Source organism: Halyomorpha halys, unplaced genomic scaffold (genome assembly GCF_000696795.3).
Source record: "Halyomorpha halys isolate HHAL.00 unplaced genomic scaffold, Hhal_1.1 Scaffold1157.1, whole genome shotgun sequence".
Lineage (NCBI taxonomy): Eukaryota > Metazoa > Arthropoda > Insecta > Hemiptera > Pentatomidae > Halyomorpha > Halyomorpha halys.
The window spans coordinates 226303-247787 of record NW_027108759.1 but is presented as its reverse complement, the minus strand read 5'-3'; the positions used below and the strand labels follow the sequence as shown (position 1 = coordinate 247787).

Sequence of the window (21485 nt, the reverse complement as noted above, 5' to 3'; positions counted from 1 at the left end):
TAGAATAATTTTTTTTTTGTAAAAAAGGACAGACTTGATAACGGGCAAGATGAGCCCAAAACATTGTTAAATACCATGGGATATAGTAAATTAGTTTCAAAGGGTTTAAATTGATTTCTCTGGAAATTATAATACTAGTAGTATAATGAAATTCGTTAAGTTTAATCAGCATAATTATTATTCTCTTCACTAAACTAACTTCAAGACCTTCACTAGACTAACTTTATTCAAATTATATTCTGTTTAACAGTTCCAAGTATTAAATAATATTTATTAAGAATCAAGATACCAATTTCTTTGGCTGACTGGAGCACATGCTGACCACTCATAACAAGATATCCTAGAATAACTTTATAAAACTCTTCTACAGTCAGTAGAAGTATCAGTATTAGCATCACTATCAGTATCTGCATCAATGGTAGATGAAAGGGGTCTGTGTTGTATAAAATAAGTTTTATTATTTGATTTGAAAATAAAACAGTAGATGCCGATACTTTGACATTGCTACAAAGAAACAGGCATGTTCCTTTGTTCTGAGTGACAGTCGGTCTTGCTGTCTGTTAACCGAAACATATATTCCTTGTCTTTCTTTATAAAACCCTTCCCTAAATTCCACATCAAACTGGTAGCAGAGAGTGGTTTAGTGCATAAAAGGGTAAAGTGACAAGTGTAATTTATGTACATTAACGGATACATAAGCTTTGTAATTTTGTTTGGGACTAACCGCCGAAATCAAAACACAAAGGACAATGGACACCACAGTATTCAGCTCTGAAAAGCTTGCTGCAGAAAATTACAGGATCTGGTCGATGAAGATTGAAGCGTACTTAGAAACAAAGGACTTATACGAGGAAATTATAGAAAAAGATCCGCCACTGGAGAAGATGCAGCTTGGAAAAGAAAAAACAAACAGGTACACTCTACTATTATTCTAATAGTCAGTGATGATATATTGCCGTCAATAAGAGGTGAAAAAGATTTGGGAAAAATTAAGAAAAAGGTTTGAGGATGTTCCAGAGGAGAAAGTGATTGATTTAATGTTTGACCTTGCCAAAATTAGGAAAAACAGTGTTGAAACTTTGGATAATTATTTTATGAGGTTTCAATGTTGTTTAGTTCAAGGGATAGCTCAACTGGGTAAATCCTTAACAGATGGGAAATTGGTGAGATATATTATTGAAGACTTACCACTGTATTATGATCCTGTTGTCATCGCTATTTGGGTTAGTTTTTTTTTTTTTTTTGTCATCGTTATTGGGATGATATTACATTCAGTACTTTTGTCATTTGAAAGAAGGAATAATCTAAATTGGAATGAACAAGCATTAAAGACATATCACGAAAGGTCAAGTGATGAACACTTCAAAAACAAAACTCCTGCAATGAAAGAACAAGTGACTTCTGATCATCATCAAACACCAAATGAAAGAAACGCCAAGACAAAAAGAAGAATCAGAAAGAGAAACCTGCTGAAAGGTTACAAAAATTAAAGGCCTTAACTGGTGACCTGGGACTTCATTTCAAAGATGAAGAAAAACTAGGCCAAAAGATGAAAAAACACTTTATTGAAGATATCCACGATACAGCAAAGAAGATAAAGAACACCCTAGATTAAATACAGATGACTGTAATTGGGACCTGGATGAAAACCATATGGATGGGAGGAAAAATTAAGAAATATACTACAGCTAAGAAGAAGAAGAGACCTAGAGTCAAATTGAAAGAGGTCATAAAAATTGAAAAAGCCAAAGAAGAGGAGGGAGCTGACTTAGGTAATAAGGAAGAGGAGAAGGAACTTAAACTTCTTTATGAGTTTAGGAACAATAAAAATTTAGATGAAAATAACCAGTTATTAAAGGATCACATATTTAATAGAACATATTCAAATGAAGAATCACCTACTTCACCTTTCAGTGAAAATGTATCTAAAGAAGAAATAGAACTGGAAGGACAGTCTGAAGCAGAGGACCACTACAATGGCGTATTTAAATCAGAAGAATATCCTCAGATAAAGAAGTATACTAGACGAGCTGTAGAATCATTAAGGTTCAAAGATGATTCTATGGAAAAGGAATGGACAGGAATCGCGCAAAGGGAAAAGAAAGAAAAAGCTAAGAAACACGAAAACATCAAGAAGAAGGAGAAAGAGAAACTGTTGAGATTGGAGAAAGATTACAAAAATAAAAGGCTTTAAATGGTGACCCAGGACTTTCTTCCTAAGATGAAGAAACTTTTCATTAAAGATTTTTACACTAAAGAAGGTGGAGAACATCCTTGATTAAATGTAGATGACTGTAATTGGGACCTGGATGAAAACAATATGGATTGTGAAGCAAATAATTTAGAAGAAGAAAGTAAGAAATACACTCATACCAAGAAGAAGAAGAAACTCAGAAAGAAAAAGAGATTTAGTTATGAAACAAACATCGCCAAACCTCCTGTTGAATCTTCAAAGAGTATTTTGGTGAATATTATAATCCTGACTACGAAAAGTTTGGATGCTGTTAAAAGAAGAGAAGTCCAAATTGTTTACAAAAGACAGAAGACCAATCGGGAATGTTTGAACCTCAGACTCGGTCAAGTGTTTGTGAAACATTAAATTAATATAGGTGTGGTAGGAGTGATGAAATAAAATTTTTAAAAATATATATAATAATAATAAAATAAAAGAATAAATAAAAGGACATAATAAAACAAATTTTAGGAAGGAAATTGCTGTAGAAAATTGATTCAGACAATGGGAGTTTCCCTTTGTTTGTTTCCCTTGGGATGTTCCCTTTGTTTGAAGCTCAGTTAACAGTTGGTGTCTGTTTAAGCAACATACTCTTTGTCTTTTGTTATAAAACCCCTAGATTCCACAACAAAACTAGCACTTTCCATAAGGAAAAATTAATGAATGGACAAGAGCAGATCATGCACTAAGCTGTTTGCAAAACAGAAATTAGAGAACGGTGACCCACAACAACAGAGATAATTCGCTCAAGCTCATTGTGGAATGTAGCACTTATCTTGTTTTCTTAGTAGTATTAGAAGCCGGACTGCTGCAAGACAAAAATTATTAATCTTCAGGCTGTCCACTAAAAATCAAACAGATTTGGCAGAAATACCTCCCATAAGATAAATTACATTTTAAATTGCCAGTAATAAAAAAAATTTATGAATAATAATAAAAAAGAACCATTAAAGTACTCTGGAAATAGGTTCTCTTCATGATTTTAAATTGGAACACTTCATAAAAATAATTGATAGGGGTCCCAGGAATCGAATTGGGTTGCATATGTGTAACAATCAGAATATATCATAACACTGAACAGCAATCACCAGTAATAGGATCAGGGTGTTGTTTGGATGGGAAAGAGAAGAGAAAGGGTTGTAAAGCTTTAGCCAGGTTTCGGAGATCACAATAATATGATAAAAGTTTTGAGTGAAGTAATCCAGATATTCATCACAATGGGCTGTAGGGACTCGAGTCAATGTGGCACGTGGTTAATAAACTAAACATGAGAAGTATTTAGGATAATACAGTCTACATTTGATGGGAAGATGCTGAGACAGTATTTTATCTTATATAATTTTTATTCCTACATATTTTTCTTATATTTTCATATCACATACTATTTCATATTTGCATATGTTTACACCACTGAAGAATAGAACTGGCATTGGATGACAAGCCCAATAGGTGCTACTTTAAGTAAATATTTCCCCACCATTCGGTCACGGATGGAAGCAAAGTGGGTCCTCCCAGACTACTGGCTCTCTCAATTTCTCACGGGGCAAGGGGGATTTCAAGCCAAGCTTCTTGGCCACAGGATGGATATCGACCCCCTATACCCTAGTTGTGGTGTTCCGGAGACTGCTAAGCACATCATCATTGACTGTATCGCCTTTGATGCATTACGGGCCAGATTGCTGAGGGAAACCGGACTCTACACCCTCACAGAGAAAGATTTTTCTCAGCTAGTAAGCGAAGAAAACTATCCGTATTACAAAGAATTTGTAGTAAGTAAGTAAGCTATAAGAAAACTTAATGAATTATTAATTGTAAATTGATTTATTAGCAGTAGTTTGATGATGGATATGCAACATCGAATTGCGGCTTCACACCTGTATTGCTTGTAAGGCAGGGGAAGGTGGAAATAAATAAATTTGCATATGTTTCTAGATATATAGCTCTATTGTTTCATACACCCCCATTTAATCCTACCCAACTATATTTTTTATTTTATTCTCATACCTTGTTTTATTTAAACCCATTGAAGGTCTACAACCTAAAACAGGTATCATTCACTCATTGAAGCTGTTATTACCTAACTGTGTGTTTCTTAGTTGACCTATACTCCCAATGATCTTATCTAAGAATACATCTACAATCAACCGTTCCTACACCATTTAAAAATTAAGTGTATAACAATAACAACATGAGTATTTACTTGTTCAGCATGTTCAAAATCACGATCAGCACCTTTCAACATGTCATCAAAAGAATTAAGTTCTTCCATTGCTCTGAAACGCTCCTCTTTCAATACTTCTAGCTAAAAAAAAATTAAAGTGTTTATAATTATTCAGTCCATTGTACTGTTATGTGCAAATAATATAATAATCACAATGTTTTATTTTAATAAATTTTGTAAAATGTACATGTTAAACAGTAATAAGAATAACATAATCTAGTACCATTATTGTTACTACTGTGAACTTAAGGAAATATCAAAGAATATTCATCAAAATATCAAGACCTCATTTTTTATTAATTTTTATATTATAATAAATATTCTAAGCATATATATTGCAATTGCCTTGATTAACTATTCAGAGTAAATTAATTAATATCAATGGATCAAACTTTTTGACAAGTAGGTTCATGTTCAAACTAAATCAAGCGATAAGGTTTTTTCATAACTAACCTTGTCATTAAGAAATTGCACTTCATCACCATTTTTCCTTTTCTGATGAGAAAGGGTTTCATTCTCAGCCATTAATAACCTTAAATGCTTTCTGTACCAGTTTAAACTCATTACCAATTTTTTCCAATTGGTCTCTGCTTCTCTGAAATATAATAATATTTTAAAAATAACCTATATGAAATAAAATATTTCACAATATTTGGCATTTTTTTCACTGTATTTTCTCTGAAAATTATAGACTTTTGCATTTTATTGATGGTCATGAGATGAGAGTGGAGTAAATCTGTTTTAGAACTCTGTGGGATCTGAGGGGTGTCTGAGATAAATATCTTTTTTTTTCAATCCAAGTTTAATCATAGAAAACAATTGTAACATCCACTTTGAACCAGCTTTCATTGATTATTTTAAAGAAGTACACATAATCCATTTAATTTATAATACTATATGTAATAATGTTTTGTAACCTTTATTCTAGTAATTTAAAAAATATTATATACCTTAATTAAATAACTTAAATTTAGTGTTGTCTCTCTCTCTTTTTTTTTATTATTTATTTCCAAAAATCACCCAAATCATATGATATGAACTGACTGAGCTAAAGACTATGGATGAATGGATTAGTGAATCGACCTGACTATAAAACAAGTAACATCATTCTATTTAAACACTCTCATTCCATGTGAAGGAAATCATAGATCACAATGAGAAAAACAATGGAAGATACATAGCCATCCTACCTACTCTTACTCCATTTATGTGAACAGTTCCTCGAACTTCTTTTTGGATAAAGACTTCCCATGAAGGATTGTAGAAAATAAGTTTTATTATTTGAGTTGTGGTTAAAATTTTTTGTTTGTAACCTACACAAATTGTAAATAAGGTAACATTGCTTCGGACAATGAGACCGCCTCTTTAATGAAAATTAGTGTTTTAGAAGATATATAAGAGCCAACAAAAAAGAACAATACATCTGTTTTAGATGGATGGACATAAATCTGATACTGATTCCTAACTGTCCCAGAATGAGCAGCTCAGAACGGCATGGGTTCAATTTCTACCTGGGTCAATTAATATTTATTTTGTGGTGATCCTATAAATTAATTAATTAATAAAGTTATAATTATATAATTTTTAATTATTTAGTAATGCTACTAATTCTATACTGATACAAACTGTAATTCCTTCTTTACAGTCAACAGTGCAGTATCTCTTGCCTTGATGTAATGGAATGCTTTTTGCAATTCTTTTGTTAATAATTCATTAATAAGCAGTAATTCAGCACGATCAACTGAAGCTGAAAGCAATCTTTCACTTAACACATTACATTCCTTTGTTTTTGATTTAGTTCTTCTTATACGGTCTTCTGTTTCCCTTCTCTTGTCTAAAATATTTTTTGTCATTCTCCAGAGAAGCATATCCTGAAATAAGTAAAAAAAAAAATATGTAACTTTAATTTGAGTTCATTATTAAGTTTAAATGATTTAATTTACTCTAACAGCAAGATATTTGAAGGTTTTTTCAAGTGTCAATAATTTATATATCATCCACCATATGAAAAAATAAAATAGTTTTAACAACACCAATGCAAAGCAAGCCGACCTATGTTTATCACATGTTCTGGCTGACTAAGGATTCTTACTAAAAAAAATTATGCTCCAATGCATAGTATAGTATAATATAGGTTTTAACCACAGGCTAATTAAATTTCAATCAAGAAGTAAAAGAGTTATTTGTAAAAGAAATTATTATTTAAATAAATAAATTTGGAAAAAAAAAATACTTATGATGAATATTATAAAAATGTAAATAATTATGAGTGAAATGAATATTATAAAAATGTAAATCTTGTTGATACATCTTTTATAACAAGGAGACATTACTCAGTGTTTAAAAAAATAAAAATATAATTTAAAAAAAATTATAAATATTTTGTCATAAATATAGTATCTTATTAATTTGTTTTGTTAGTATTTGTATTATATCTTATATGATAGACCAGTATGCTGTCTATTTGGGCAGCATGGCTTAATAAATACAGCTTTTCTCTCTTCTTTTTAGTTGATGCAAGGAAAATAAAAAATAATAGTTCAGTGCTTATTTTTTTCCAACAAATAAGCTATTTCGGACAACTATTTAGCATCATAAATTAGTTGAAAATTAAATGTGATATGAGGATATTGTATCAAATTTTGTTTAATATAATTTTGTATAGAATACTTTTATTCCAAAAATTCTTTGTTTTCTAATTATAAGTGAAAAACTAAAAAGAGATCCTAAATTGCGGGTTCATCCAGATTAAGATACAGATCAAGCACCCCAAAAAAAATACAGAACTGCTAAGAAAAAAAATAATGATTTTTTCCCCGAAAACACTATTTGTGAACCTTAGGTAACTAGACTAATTGAGCAGGTTTTGAAATCAATCAACTCAAATAGTTAAACTACTAGAAGCAAGTTACCATTTATAGCAAAGATGAAACTGGAAATAAAAAATGAGCTATAAGCCCTACATCATTGAGATGTACTTTTAAAAAGGGGATTTATAATATGATATTGGAATATATTTGAAAACAAATTAAATAGTTTTTAATGATGTTTGCCATGGATGTTGGTATGGAATGATGTTTGCCCAAGCCCTTAGCATACTTATTTTTTATTTCATTTTTTAAGAAAATTCGTCAAAGATTACAAGGACTTAACAAACATTAGGACATAACTCTAACCTGTGCTTGTTTTTCCTTAGATAGTCTTTCTTTGTCTTTTAAATTGAAAGACTGTTTCTGTTTGGAAAGAGCTATTTCTTTTTCTTGTTGCTTATCATGTTCAGACATTTTTTTCACTAAATCATCTAACATTTCTGATTCCCCTTGGCAATGCTCCACTGAAAACAATTTTAGGTTAAAAACTTATATTTGAATTATTTACTATTTACAGATAAGTTATACACCTCAGCAAAATGAATTAAATATGTGCCAATTATCGAAATTTTAATGTTGATTATTATTGAATGACATAAAAAACCTTTAAAAGTTTCAATTTTATTAGACCAATTTTTTTTTTTCAAAGATTACAATTATTGGCACTAAAGTTACGTATGATCCTAATTGTCTATATCTTACCAATAAATGTTTTATCCTATCTAAAAAAAAAGTTACTTGACTTGTTCCTTTATTTTGCTGAATTAAAAGAAATGGGGTTGTACAAACTAACTTATATAAACCAGAACTGTGATTAGGGGAATACAACTTAAACTCAAGTTAGAATAATCAAAGTATTTTATTATAATCATTATTATTATATAAGCTGAAATTGGATGAAAAAGTCTAAATGAGTAGGAACAATAATTAAGGTAAATAAAGAAATTTATATAATCAACAGTTTTTAAAAGTATAATTAATTTTTAAATAAAATTTTCAGATTGAGATCATTGAGTAAAAATAAATATATTCATATTCCATTTTGTGGGACCGCCACTTAATAAAAAAAGTCAATGACCCAGGCCGGATTCAAACCGGCACCGCCCGCAGATCTCAAACTGATAGACCTACACTTAACCATCTGAGCTATGGATGGCCCCCACGATTAATTAACTCCCTATTAACATTGGAGGAGAGGACGGCAAAGGATGTTGTATTAAAATTAAATACTTATTGCTATATGTCCAACTTGCATGTCTGCTAAAATGGATGAAAAGTTTGACAGATTTAAAATCATCCCTAAAATACTTCCTTGATCTAGAAATTGACCAAGAAGACAATGAATCATTTAAGATGTAGCAGAAAAGTAACATTGAAATCATTTTAGATAGGCTTACTTCAAAATCAAGGAGAGATCGTTTTTTATTTCATTACAAACAAGCAGTTAGCACTTAAATTTAAGTAATGGTGTCTTATACAGTGGAATTTGGTGTCATTTTCATGAACATCTATTGTCACTCTTGAGGGAGATACAGATAGTACAAGAAATCACCTACTATTCAGAGATAGTACAGTAATCTACCTGAGACAGGAAACAAAACATATTAAGTGTTATGTAAGTATGATGTAGATGAATTTCCAGGATGATCGTGAGGTAATCCTCCATTGTTTTCAATTACAATCCAAACAATACTCCCGCCCTCCATGGTAGTCTTACTTATCTGACTTTTTAAACAGACAATTATAGCGAGTAGGTTGGTCCATGTACGACATGTCACAATCTCACGTGGGGAAGGATTGCCTTTTCTTTTTGTGATATGATCCCTCGTGAGATTGTGACATGTCGTACATCGACCAACCTACTCGTTATAATTGTCTGTTTAAAAAGTCAGAAGTAGAACAAAAATATTGGAATTTTTACACTTTTTTGGATAGAATAATCCCACAAAGAACACTGAGGAGATCAGAACTTGTCACCCAACTTACTAACTTGTTGACCAAACCCTTCCTTAATCTGTAACTTGCATCTCATTCTATACTTAAGGATCTATCAGCTATAGGACATTGGAAAACCATCTAAAAATTTATGTTGAGTCAGTTTCATAACGATCATTATACACTGAAAGAATGAAAACTCTCATACATTTTAGGAATAATTTTACAACAACAAAAGATATAAACCAACCTTCTGACTTAGTTTTTTCATACGTTTTCCTCATTTCATCATAATTTTCTCTCTGAGTCTGCATTTGTTCTTCAAGAGTTTTTCTTTGTTGAGCAACCTGCATTCGAGGGAAATTTAAGTTAAAGAAAACAATAAATAAATAAAATTAACAGACTAATATTTTAACTTATAAATACTAATACTTGTGTTTCTCTTTGAAACATTGACTGGAGTATTTTATTATTTGACTATCACAAGCAAAGAACAATATATTTTTATTATTTTATAATAGTTTTTGATATATTATAATATAAACAACAAAAAAGATAATGAATAAAGGAAAGATAAAATACAGTTTATTTTTTACATAAAAATTATAAGTTAAATGCACCCAATGAGAATCATCTCTGCCAAGTTTCATCAAAATTAACTCAATTATCAGAAAGTGGTTTCTAACACCCTACCAGAAAATGGGGATAGTTGATTTGTCAATGAAGTACAAATTAAAATAATAATAAATCTATAGATTGACCATCAAAAACAGAAGTTTATTTACCAAATAGTTTTTTTAGTTAATCTGATAAATGAGAAACTTTTATTAGCTGTAGTAGGCAGGGTAAGGGGATTGATCTAACCAAAAAGTATTTCTTGTTCGTTATTTAAAGATTTGGGCCCAATTTATTTATTTATTTTCCGTTTTAATAATATTTGGTTGTAAAATAAGTTCGTGTTGTATTTTACTGGTGATTTCAATAAAAACTTCAGATTCTTGTAAATATTTTTAATCAATTATATATGACCTATTTTGATCTATTACATGTTGCCATCTTTATCATATTTTTTTAATTCCGTCCTCCTAGAACTTCTCAGATTTGTGCGCAATGAATTCCTCTATGTGCGTTTTGCATCCCTCCAGCGAATTTAAGTGTTTCCCGTTCAGTTTTGAAGGGCCCGAAATAAGTGAAAATCTGTTGGAGCAAGGTTGGGTGAGTGGGGATCACATCCCAGCCAAACTCCAATAATTTCTGCCAGGTCTGCTAAGATACGTGAGAACGGTCGTCATCGTGATGGAAAACTATGCCTTTGCTATTAGCCAATGTTGGACGCTTTTGCTTAACCGCTGCCTTTAATTGTTCCTATTGGGCACAGTTTTACGATATCTCGTGTCGTAGAGTGAGGGTTGTCTGTGACCAATGCTTGAATTTGGTCATCAATAGTTGAAGGACGACCCAAGCGCTTTGCGTCTTCCAAGTCAACATTTCCGGTTCTGAACCAAGCAAACCACATACGGACGGTGCTTTCAATTAAGGCATCATCTACATACACACGGCAAATTTCGTTAACCGTCTGTGCAGCGGATTTTCTTTTTTGGAAATATAAAATCGTTAAATGACGAAAATGAATTTTTTTACTTCCATTTTGAGCAAGCAAAATACCACTTAAAGATAAGGAATCTCGGTTGAAACTGATGCATAAAAGCACCATACCTAATACTTTTTTGGAATATATAAACACTATTGACCAAGTAAATATTATTTTATAAACACAGAGAGCATTAAATTGAAATATTGAAAAACGCTACGAACTTATTTTACAACCCAATAGATTCATCATCACTTAAACTTTACATATGTCACTTCTTTGTAAAAATTTGTTTCACATTTGTGACAAAAATTTTATTTTATGTCAAAATAAAGTCTTACCTTTTCAATAGTATTTCTATAGTTTTCGAGGGTTTCTCGTTGTCTAACTATAGTTTGCTGTTCCTTATAAGCTAAGTCTGATTCTACCTTAAGAGAAGTCTCCTTCTTTTTATGATCACCTCCCTAAAAAAAAAAAAAAAAAAAAAGTATTTTTTTTTTCACTCTGCAGTGAATCTGATTAAATAGAAATATTTTTCGTAGAAAGTAATAATAAAATAAACATATAGATACAAGTATAAATGAAAAAATCAAATTTTCAATCATTAAAATATAATAAAGTTCATTAATAAACTATGCAATTTCAATATATGATTATTTCATTTCACTTTGTTTTCTTTTATCCATTGTATGTAGTCTTAAATTAAATGATACCCAATTTTAAATAAGGTATTTAAAACCGAGAGTCTTGTATATCCTAATCAGCCAATGCCAACAGGTTCAAGATAGAATGGGAGCTAACAAATCATTATTTACAGTACACAAAGTAGAGTAATATAAAGTTTGCATCCCTTGAAATAAAATTTAATTTCCAAAAATAAAGACGTATGTTACACTCAAAACTTTACTTAAATAGAAATAAAATGGAGAGTTTTTGGAATTAAGCTCACAATTTATTTTATTTTATGATTGCTTGAATGAATAGACCTCTAAATGTAATCCATTTATAATGTGTAAAATATTTATTGAATGGAATGTTAAGGGCAACTCACAATTTCCAATATGCTGTTCTTCAACTTAGCGATCTGACGAAGAAGATGTTGCTTAAGAACAGATTGAAATTTCTCCAGCATGGGATTATCTGCTGTCAATAAAATCTCTGATTCAGCTATCTTCTTTGCCTCTGCAATTCTATGCATTTAAGAAGAATTATTACATGCATGCATCAGATGGAGGACAGAGATAGCAAAAGTGTCTTACAATTTTCATATAGCAAGGAAAACAATACTCATCCAAAACTAATATTTTATTAATTGTTGCAAATCATAATTTCATTATTCAAATGAAAATATAATGAACCTCATCAAAATAAATATTTTTAAAAATAAAATAGTTACAATTAAATGTATTTAATATATTTATATAATTAAATACTAATTTCATAATCTACGACAGTATCTGTTTGAGTACAATAATATATCCTTTTTCTATACACCCAGTTCCATTGTATATTATAATCACTGACAGTGTATGTTTTCAGTACAATAATTTGTTTGTGTTCTACACACCCAGTTTTATTGTGTATTTATTCTTTTTATTAGAATTTAATTATTACATTTTATTTATGGCAAGTTTTTTGTTATTGGCTATTTGTAAAAGAACAGCTTAGCCTAAAAATTCCGAACACGGTTAGTATATTGACTATTTTAAGGGTATATAGCACTGACACGTGTGCTATACCTGCATGTACCACAATCAATATTATTGGTTGGGTTAGGTGTTTTGGTATAAATAATAATAATTTGATATATTGATATTAAATAATGTGTTCAGTGAAAGTTGGTTTCATTTTACTTACGATGATTCGTAACAATCTTAAGGTTTTATAGCCAATCTTAGCCACAGCTTTGATATAAATTGGATATTACGCATTACAAAGTGTAATTTTTAAGGTTAATATAATGTAGATATCTAACATTTCGATGTTGAATAGTAAGGCAAATAACATTTAATTTACTATTACAATAAATAAACACCACAGTTATTATTATTTTTTTATATAAGGCAATCCTCAGCGAAGATGATGTTATCTATAGATGATCAATCAATCCATGGTGGGGGGTCAAGTATTTCATTTTGTGGGACCGCCACTTAATAAAAAAAGTCAATGACCCAGGCCGGATTCGAACAGGCACCACCCGCAGATCTCAAACTGATAGACCTGCGCTTAACCATCTGAGCTATGGACGGCCCCCACAATTAATTAACTCCCTATTAACATTGGAGGAGAGGACGGAAAAGGATATTGTATTCAAAATTAAATACTTATTGCTATATGTCCAACTTACATTTAAAAGACACTACACTTCTGGGACAGAATATCATCCAGATAAAATATAAGCAAATAAAATGGAAAGAAAAATAACTTCATTCTTTGATTTCAACATGAATTACTATTAATTTACAGTCACTTTTTTGTTGTAAACATTAAATATTCTACAAACTAATATTTTCCTTTTTAAATAAACAACTTTTTCCATTATATAATAAGAAACAATTATTTTTTTGTATCAAACTTTAGATTTGAATGGTTATCTTACAAGAAATTATTTTTTTTATTAACTGTTCCTAGAAAACATTAATTGAAAAATTGACCAAGTTAATTCAATTTTATATTTACTCCTTACTTTTTAGAACAGTTAATATATTTTAGGGTCCTTAATATCTATATTGAAATGAAGCTTGACAGAATGGAGAAAGAAGCACGAATTTCTCAAGAACGGCTAAATGGGTTTTCATTATAGATATACCAAATTATTGGAAATAACATTTTCTACAACTTCTATTTTCTTCACCTGTACGGTTTTACAGATACATTAATGTGCGAAATCCCTACTAAATTCAACGTAAAGTTGTCTTCTATGGGCGTGACCTAATCCCCACTCCTTAGCGTTATTTTTGCTTAGAAGAGTAGGGATATGGCAATCCCCCTGTTCATAATCTATGATTACAAATTCTATAGGAAAACATATCAGTAGTATGCGGGGGAGGGAGACATAACCCTACTATTCTTCTAAGTATAAGTGAAGCCAAAAAGACCACGCCCACGAAAGGAAGGTTTATGTTGAGGCTAATAGTCCATCATTGTAATCTAAACTGAAACATAAGACAGCTTGAACTCTTTTCCTACTCCTCTGCCATTACCCTCTCTATTATACTCCTTCCTCCAATGTAGTATGTTATAACCTAACCTAAATATACACTTCTGAACTGGTAGGTGTTGGAGAGACACTCGGCAAAATTCTGGATACGAAGATGCGATACTACCAAAATAACGATACTCGATTCACGTTCATCCAAATTCTAGTCTATGACAATTAATAAAAATATAAAATGCCAGTATATGAAAAACATTAACGAATAACGAAACATCCTCCGGGCCTAAACACCTATTAGTTTTTAGATATGGAGTGTTATTGTATATCTTCTTAAATGTATTAGTGGAATGTTACTGAAATTGCCTATAAATAATGAAAGTTGGTTTTATAGTCGGGTGCCTTTCACATCTGAAAGAAACTCAAGACTTCTGATAAAAAAGTTAATATACTTTCTTTATGTTCATCCATACTGATGCAAAGAGATTTCTGTAAGGTTACAGTAAAAAATCCATATGAAGAGATTTACCAGTGAACATCTATAACGTATAGTGGAAAGGAACCAAATACTATTCCAAGTTTTATTATTTATAGTCGACGACTTCAGTAATTACCAATTAATATGTTTAAGGAGATATAATATAACACCCTTCCTCTCAGGACGAATTGGTAGGTGTGTAGGGCAGGCATATTTCCGTAGTCGTTTTTATTTAAAAATAATTATACACTTTTCTTCAAATCAATATGATTTATCAATAATTGTTTGTATCATAAAAGTGTTTTACCATTTTGTTGGTAAATAACGATACTTCATTATTTTTTCTATAGAGGAAACAGGTATTTCCGAGAATACAAAATCATCGTTTCTATCAAACTTTGTGTGACTCTAAAAAAAAAAAATACTAGTTCAGATAAAAACAATAAAATTTGGAATATAATCTTATTTTCATGAAAGGATTAAAAGTACCAAATGTAATCAAAATCTGAAACCTTGGGTGACGTTACCAGTATGTTGTAAAGTTTTGGCGTATTTTATATTGATTTTTTTGTCTAATGTAAATATAGTTGATTATAATATATATTTACTAAGCTAGGTATAAATTCAGTATTTTTTTTTTTTGAGGAGTATAATCAAAGGAAAATAAAAATAGTATTCTTACTTATCTTCGTCTGGCATTGAAATCTTCTCTTCAGAAATAATTTCTGAAGGTTCAAGAACGCTCTTCATTTCAGGTACTAAAGAAGCCATCCAGTTTTCAGTTGATTTATTTTCATCTTCTTCATGTTCTGTTGAATAATAAATTATTTAGCTATCAATACTTTTTATTATGAATTAATCCCTACACAAAACAATTAATGAACCAGCAGACTATCAATATTAACTTGACTGCCCCCAAATTAAAGTATGGTAACCAACAAACTTTATTGACACTCCGAACCATCTTCCTTTCCTATTCTTTGTCCAGGAGCACAAAATCTATTTAAAAACATTTTTTTTTTTTCATTGGCGCGACAGACCGTGCAGGTCCAAAGCCTCGCACGGTGTACTTAAGAAATACAAACGAGCAAATAATGCCAAAAAATTGGTTTCTACCACATTTAACAAGGAAACACATTTCTGGTGATCATAAAAACTCTTACTAATTTTATAAGGCAATGAATTGTAAATATTTTTGTTTTCTTCCCTTAATTCTTAAAGGGTACAACAACCTATAGCGCAACAATAATAACATTTAATTCTGCGTCGAATAATTAGCTTAAAGTGAAAATCATAATAACAATTTTATAAATAACTAAAGGAGAAAAAAATGAAAAATAGAGACATTCGATTCGAATGGGAAAACCGAGACAGCCCGATCTTTCCCGATTGGATTACAGCTACGTAATCTTTAGTTAAACTGTTGATTCTAGGCAGGAACCAAATTTATATCCGTTTTTTTTTACATGAAGAAATCTTAAAATACGAATTATTATGGCAACACAAAAACAAAATTTGTTTTCATAATTTTCGCCTTCTTTGGTCTTTAGATTTTTCCTCAAAATTGGCGATAACTTCAACACGAGCCTTCCACATTACGAAAAACTTGGGAACGTGTGTAAGGTGGTAATAGAAAGTTGTGTGATGCGGGGCACCACACTAGGTTTTTGTATATGAAATAAATCTTCGTGAAAAGCATATAGAACATAGTTCCTAATAAAAGGAAACTGTATTATTATCTAAACAGTTCTTATTTTCATTACATTAGACCACTCGTCCACTGGCAAATATGACAAACAACAAAGATCTTCCGATACAAGTACATTTTCGTATCCTACCGCTAGGTAGGAATATTATATTCGGGTGATATTTTCAATATGCACTTTTCAACAACAGATCTATGCTGTTCAGATCTCCTGGAGCCCAAAACACTATTTTGGAACATTTATCTGTGCTAAGTTAATCTCTTAACTGGGTTAAACGATTGTGTGTGATTTTTTTTTTTAATTTCAGCATTACGTGAGCAGGAGAGGAAATGGAAGAGGTTTCCCCATAACTGAGACCTATCACATTCATTCTTTCTTTATACATTTATGAATAGATAATTGTCGACTTTCAATGCAATTTGAATAAGGAATTATTTGTTTGTACATAAAATATAATGTAAAAAAAAGGAATAATACTAAATACATAATACAAACTTATAATATATATATATATATAGATATATAAATACCAATAATATCAGGAGAAATTGCACTGCTTATTGCTGATTTCTTTTTCACCCCACCAACAAATGCTGCTGTAGTTTCTTCGATATCATACGGTTTTTCTTAAATAAATTAATAAAAATTATTAATAATAAGAAAATAACAATTTTTTTAATATTATCTATAAAGTAGAAGGATAAAAATATAGATAGAGTAGGAGACTAAACCATTGGAACATATCTTGTAATGAGGGAAATCATTTGTCATATTAATAAGGAAATTTTATAAATTTTTGATGGAAAATACTGTTTGGTCATCTTTCCTATGAAATATTGCGTACACATTTGCTAAAAATATCCCTAGGGAAATTATTACTATAATTATGGGTAAGGTCTACTACCAAAGCAGTCCATTCAATGAATCTTCAAAAAAAGGGTGTGTAAGGAAAAAGAAGGAATAGTATTTTGGACATGAGGAATTTTTTGGACTAACTGCTCGGAGGGAATAATAATGAAAATCAACACTGCTATAAGGTGAGCGGAAAGTAGAGGGGCACGTAGGTTTCTTTTTAGGGTTTTTAGCTTATATCTCGAAAAGTAAGAGTCCTAGTATTAGGGTCATGCTCATGGCTGTAGTTTTTTTCTCTGGACTATAGCTGGAACAAAAACTTCACAATTATTATTTGTAGTGAATTTAAATTTATATTAATTCAGCAAAATCAATCCATAACGTACACTTCTGAAGAAAAATGTTATGTTTTTCTGGCCTCAAAAAAAGTATATTAACTAATGACCGTCACCTGTCCATAGCCAAAAAATGCAGGTTGCCCTCCAGTTATTAAACTTGCTTGTTTATGGTCTATAATATGTAAATAATACATTAAACAATAAATTACGGTGCCTCGAACACCTTTACACTACAAAAGTATTCTAAAAGCTGCCGTTTTTCTTTTTGAATGTTTCACTCACGATAGGCGCTGCCCATTATTTTTGTGATCTTTGTTTTATTTTATATGTTTTTCATTTTCATTTCACATAGGTACACCAATGCCTCTTACTTTTGGTTTTAATTGTAAATTTGTACCAATAAGTATATATTTGCCCCATGGATATATTTTCGACTCTGATGTCAGTGATTAAATTGCAAAATCAACTAATACATTTTGGGACTTGTTCACGCTTCTGTTTATTAGTAATGACCGTGACGCTTGTTTAAAATGCTTTAAATTGTTCTAAACCTCCTGAGCTCAATATTTGATTGTATTTAGATGTACACTACTGATTAATAAAGATGAAATTTCAGATCGTGTGTTAGGAATGTTAAATTATTGAAAATTCCTCACGACTGTCCCACGATTCGTTTCACTGTTCACCAGAGAATGTTGAATCTAGTTAATTATCTCGTCACTTTTGATACTTGTTTTTATATAAATGTGTTTTTGTTTCCGTATTCCAGAAGTCAGGAAAACTTTGTAATCATGCAGGAAATTAAAAAAAAATGGCAGAATCGAAAATTGTCTCCTGCATTTTTCCTTTCAGATAAGAAAGATAAAAATTTGATTCTGTGTGCCTACCATCGCGGAGGTCCCTCACCTCCAAATATTTTAGTAGAATTCTCACAGAATGGACACATCAAACCTCAGCTAAATATTTCACAGTATACCTTTAAGTTACAACGGTAGAAAAAGGTTGTACTTAATTCGATTTATGTAACACATATGTAATATTATTTACTAATTCATGTTTTATTTCCTGTTTTAGAGGAATCGAAAAAAAAAAAAAACCCCTTCAGTCAAATTTGTGCTCGGAAATAACAACCACTAACGTTAATCCGATTTTGATGAAATTCTCAAGATTTGTTTGGGGGTTGTTACCTTACTGGTCCCATATTAATTTCATCCTCTACCTTCACTTGCGCTAACACATCTTCCATGGCACACTTATATTTAGAAATGGGTCATCGTTTCTTCGATTTGGTCTAACTTTGAAGGAAAATTGGATATTGCTGTAAAAATGGTCTAATATAAATAAAAAATAACGTTCAACTAAAGAGTAGCACTTGTAAATATTTGTAGGACCGACTCATTAGAATACTTAAGAAATGTAGTAAATAAAAAAAAATTTCCCCACTCGTAAATCTAGTAAATAAACAGTACATTGGAGAACAAAGAAAAACGCTAGTACAGCGAAAATGTAATCAACTTTGAAAATTCATAAATTTTGAAATAAACCATCGTCCATTGACATGGTATTAAAAAAAAATAGTTTATAACTATTATTTTAGTAGTTTATAACTATTTGTTCTTTTTTTGACCGCAATCCTGACCATCTTCTTATATTTAAATTTTTACGGTCAACTATATATACATATATAATTTATAAATGGGTCATTCCACGTCAACTCGGCACAGTTTTGAGCCTTATCATCTTAGATATTCTTCCATTTTTCACACGTATTGTGTAGGTATCTTAGGCTCTCATACCTTTTGCTGAAAAGATCGCATTAGACACTCTACTTGTACGGTATGATAAAATAGAGGTTCCGCCATTTACCTACTTCTACGAAATCAGCTATATTTACCATAGCCATTCTTCTGACTTTTCATACACAGAATCCCAGGAAAAAATTTATTAAGAAAAAAAATTGTATTCGCACAAAACTAAAAATTTTATAGTGAATTATAGGTCAGTTCTAACGTCCCTTAAGGCTATCAAAAAAACATAAAGGATTATGTACGATTTTTGCATTCCTTAACTTTTTGGTATTAACCATTGTGTATTTTTAACAGTAATAAAATATGAATGAATATGGTTTATGAAATAATTTAATAAATATCTAAAGGAGAAACAGAAATAGGAGTTTAGAGACTGAAAAATCAGAAACGGCCGATAGTGCAATCTACAGCTATCTCCTTCACCCAGGCTTTGTTATCTATCTTTTGTAGAATTGTGTACTCTTAGCAGAAACAAAGTTAATATTCGTTATTAGCATCTAGATAAATTCTAATGAAAGAATTTTTACAGCAACAGAAAAAAAAAATCTCTTCAAATTTTTCTTCATTACTTGTACTACGAAAATCACAAAAATTGCGATAACTTCAACAGGGCTCCTTAAACCAAATGAAACATAGGAGTAGCATAGGAGCACATGAACGACAGGAAACGAGTCGAATACTAACTCCATGAATAAAGCCAAGCCAGCAGAGTACTTATTATTGTTATATTTTTATGCGTTAATAAATATTTTTCAATAGGAGGGTGCGAAAAATAAATAAAATCTCAATCTCATTTGAGTTGTTTTTCTTTGTTCTAAACTTTTAATTTCTAATAAAGAAATAAAATGTAAGAGTTATAGGTATGTACTGAAACGGTTAAAATTCAGCTTTACAATTGGGAGCTAGGAATCTTTTAATTACCTGATAGGAAGGAGGTTTGACTAGTGGATATAAATAAATAAATAAGATCTCATTGGTTAGTTAAAAAAAAAAAAAAAAAAAAAATCGTCTGTCAGTTTCTCAGGATTACTTTGGGAGTACAATTTTCACAAAATTGCAATTTCGCAGTCATATCTTGGAGGTGGTAACATATAGAATTTGATTACATCATTTTGCAGGATATTCAATAAGCTTTAATTTTGGATTAAATACAATGTATGCAATGCTGTTCTCTAGATAGGTCTGTTAGAAAAACTCAAAATGAGGATATTTAAACCTTAAAGTCTCTGTCTTCCAGGAATTGATATGGATGAGAATTTATCCAGCATTATTCAGGGAATCTTTCCCATCATATTCCTGAAACTTATGGTAGTACAGGATTCAATGCAACAAAAAACCTTATTTGAATATAAAAATATGCATATTTTTTTCTTAAGACAAATCACCCCAAATATTTATTGGAGGAGACAAGTAAAATCCTGTGGATTAATGAATGGTTAGGTGAAAATTAGCTGAAAAAATCATCTAAAAAAATCAAGTCTAAAAATGTCTTTCATTTATTTAGTGCTAAATTGCCAGGTTTTCAAGTATCTTTAATTTCTTTTATATTAAAAAATTAACCATCTCTCTTTTTTTTCAAATAATAAACAATAATATGAAAGAATTTAATAATTAACAAAAGAATAAATTAAATATATTCGTGTTTCCATAGTTGTTTTCACTATGCCATATTTTACTTACACTAGCCTTGATATGAAACATATTCCATCCTAAATAATAGAGAAATAGCTGTTTCAAAATGTAAAGGACTAATTTCATCTCAAATTAGGGTGGTAAGTGAAAGTTGTGTGATGTGCACATCACACGAGGTTTTTTTTTTTGTTTAATTTAAGAATGTAACTACTAAAATTTATACTAACCTTGCATTTCATTCACTTTTTTCTCTAACTCAGCATAAGTCTCTTCTTCTTTAAATATCATAGCACCAACTTTGTCTAATTGTTTATCTATTTCTGAAATATCAGAGGTCATAATATTGCTCTCAAAAGATTTTACTTCACTATCAGACTTGAGATTTTCATTAATAACTTCAATGGATAAATCATTTTCTTGAACATTATCATCATTAAATGGTTTTTCAGGGGTGTCTGTATGTTCACTATCACTTTCTTGTTCATTCTCCATTTTTATTTATTTAAAAAAATAACAATTATATACTAAATGAACAAAATATACAACATAAATACAATTAACTATCTTGAAAATGAAAACAGATGGATCTACCCACAATTACAAAGGGATCACCTTGACAACCATATTTGTAATCCATACATCAAAAACATATAATCATTGATCAAAC

At 30.4% G+C, this 21485-nt stretch overlaps 1 protein-coding gene across 3 annotated transcripts in view; it reads right to left on the bottom strand.

The window, feature by feature from the left end:
• LOC106688573 (coiled-coil domain-containing protein 40) overlaps positions 1-21453 on the bottom strand; it is a 35516-nt gene extending 14063 nt beyond the window's left edge. For 2 of the 3 annotated variants that reach the window (XM_014433092.2, XM_014433091.2), the window contains exons 1-10: positions 21046-21453; positions 16719-16814; positions 15165-15291; positions 11902-12040; positions 11192-11314; positions 9510-9606; positions 7631-7788; positions 6081-6325; positions 4908-5049; positions 4434-4535 (exon numbers count right to left, since the gene is read on the bottom strand). In XM_014433092.2, coding sequence (XP_014288578.1) covers positions 4434-4535; positions 4908-5049; positions 6081-6325; positions 7631-7788; positions 9510-9606; positions 11192-11314; positions 11902-12040; positions 15165-15291; positions 16719-16814; positions 21046-21310 — 1494 coding nt within the window. In that variant the 5' untranslated portion in view covers positions 21311-21453. Of the gene's footprint in view, positions 1-4433; positions 4536-4907; positions 5050-6080; positions 6326-7630; positions 7789-9509; positions 9607-11191; positions 11315-11901; positions 12041-15164; positions 15292-16718; positions 16815-18565; positions 18697-21045 lie in introns of all 3 variants that reach the window. The other variant, XM_014433093.2, reaches the window with a different exon arrangement.
• Positions 21454-21485: the final 32 nt, after the last annotated feature.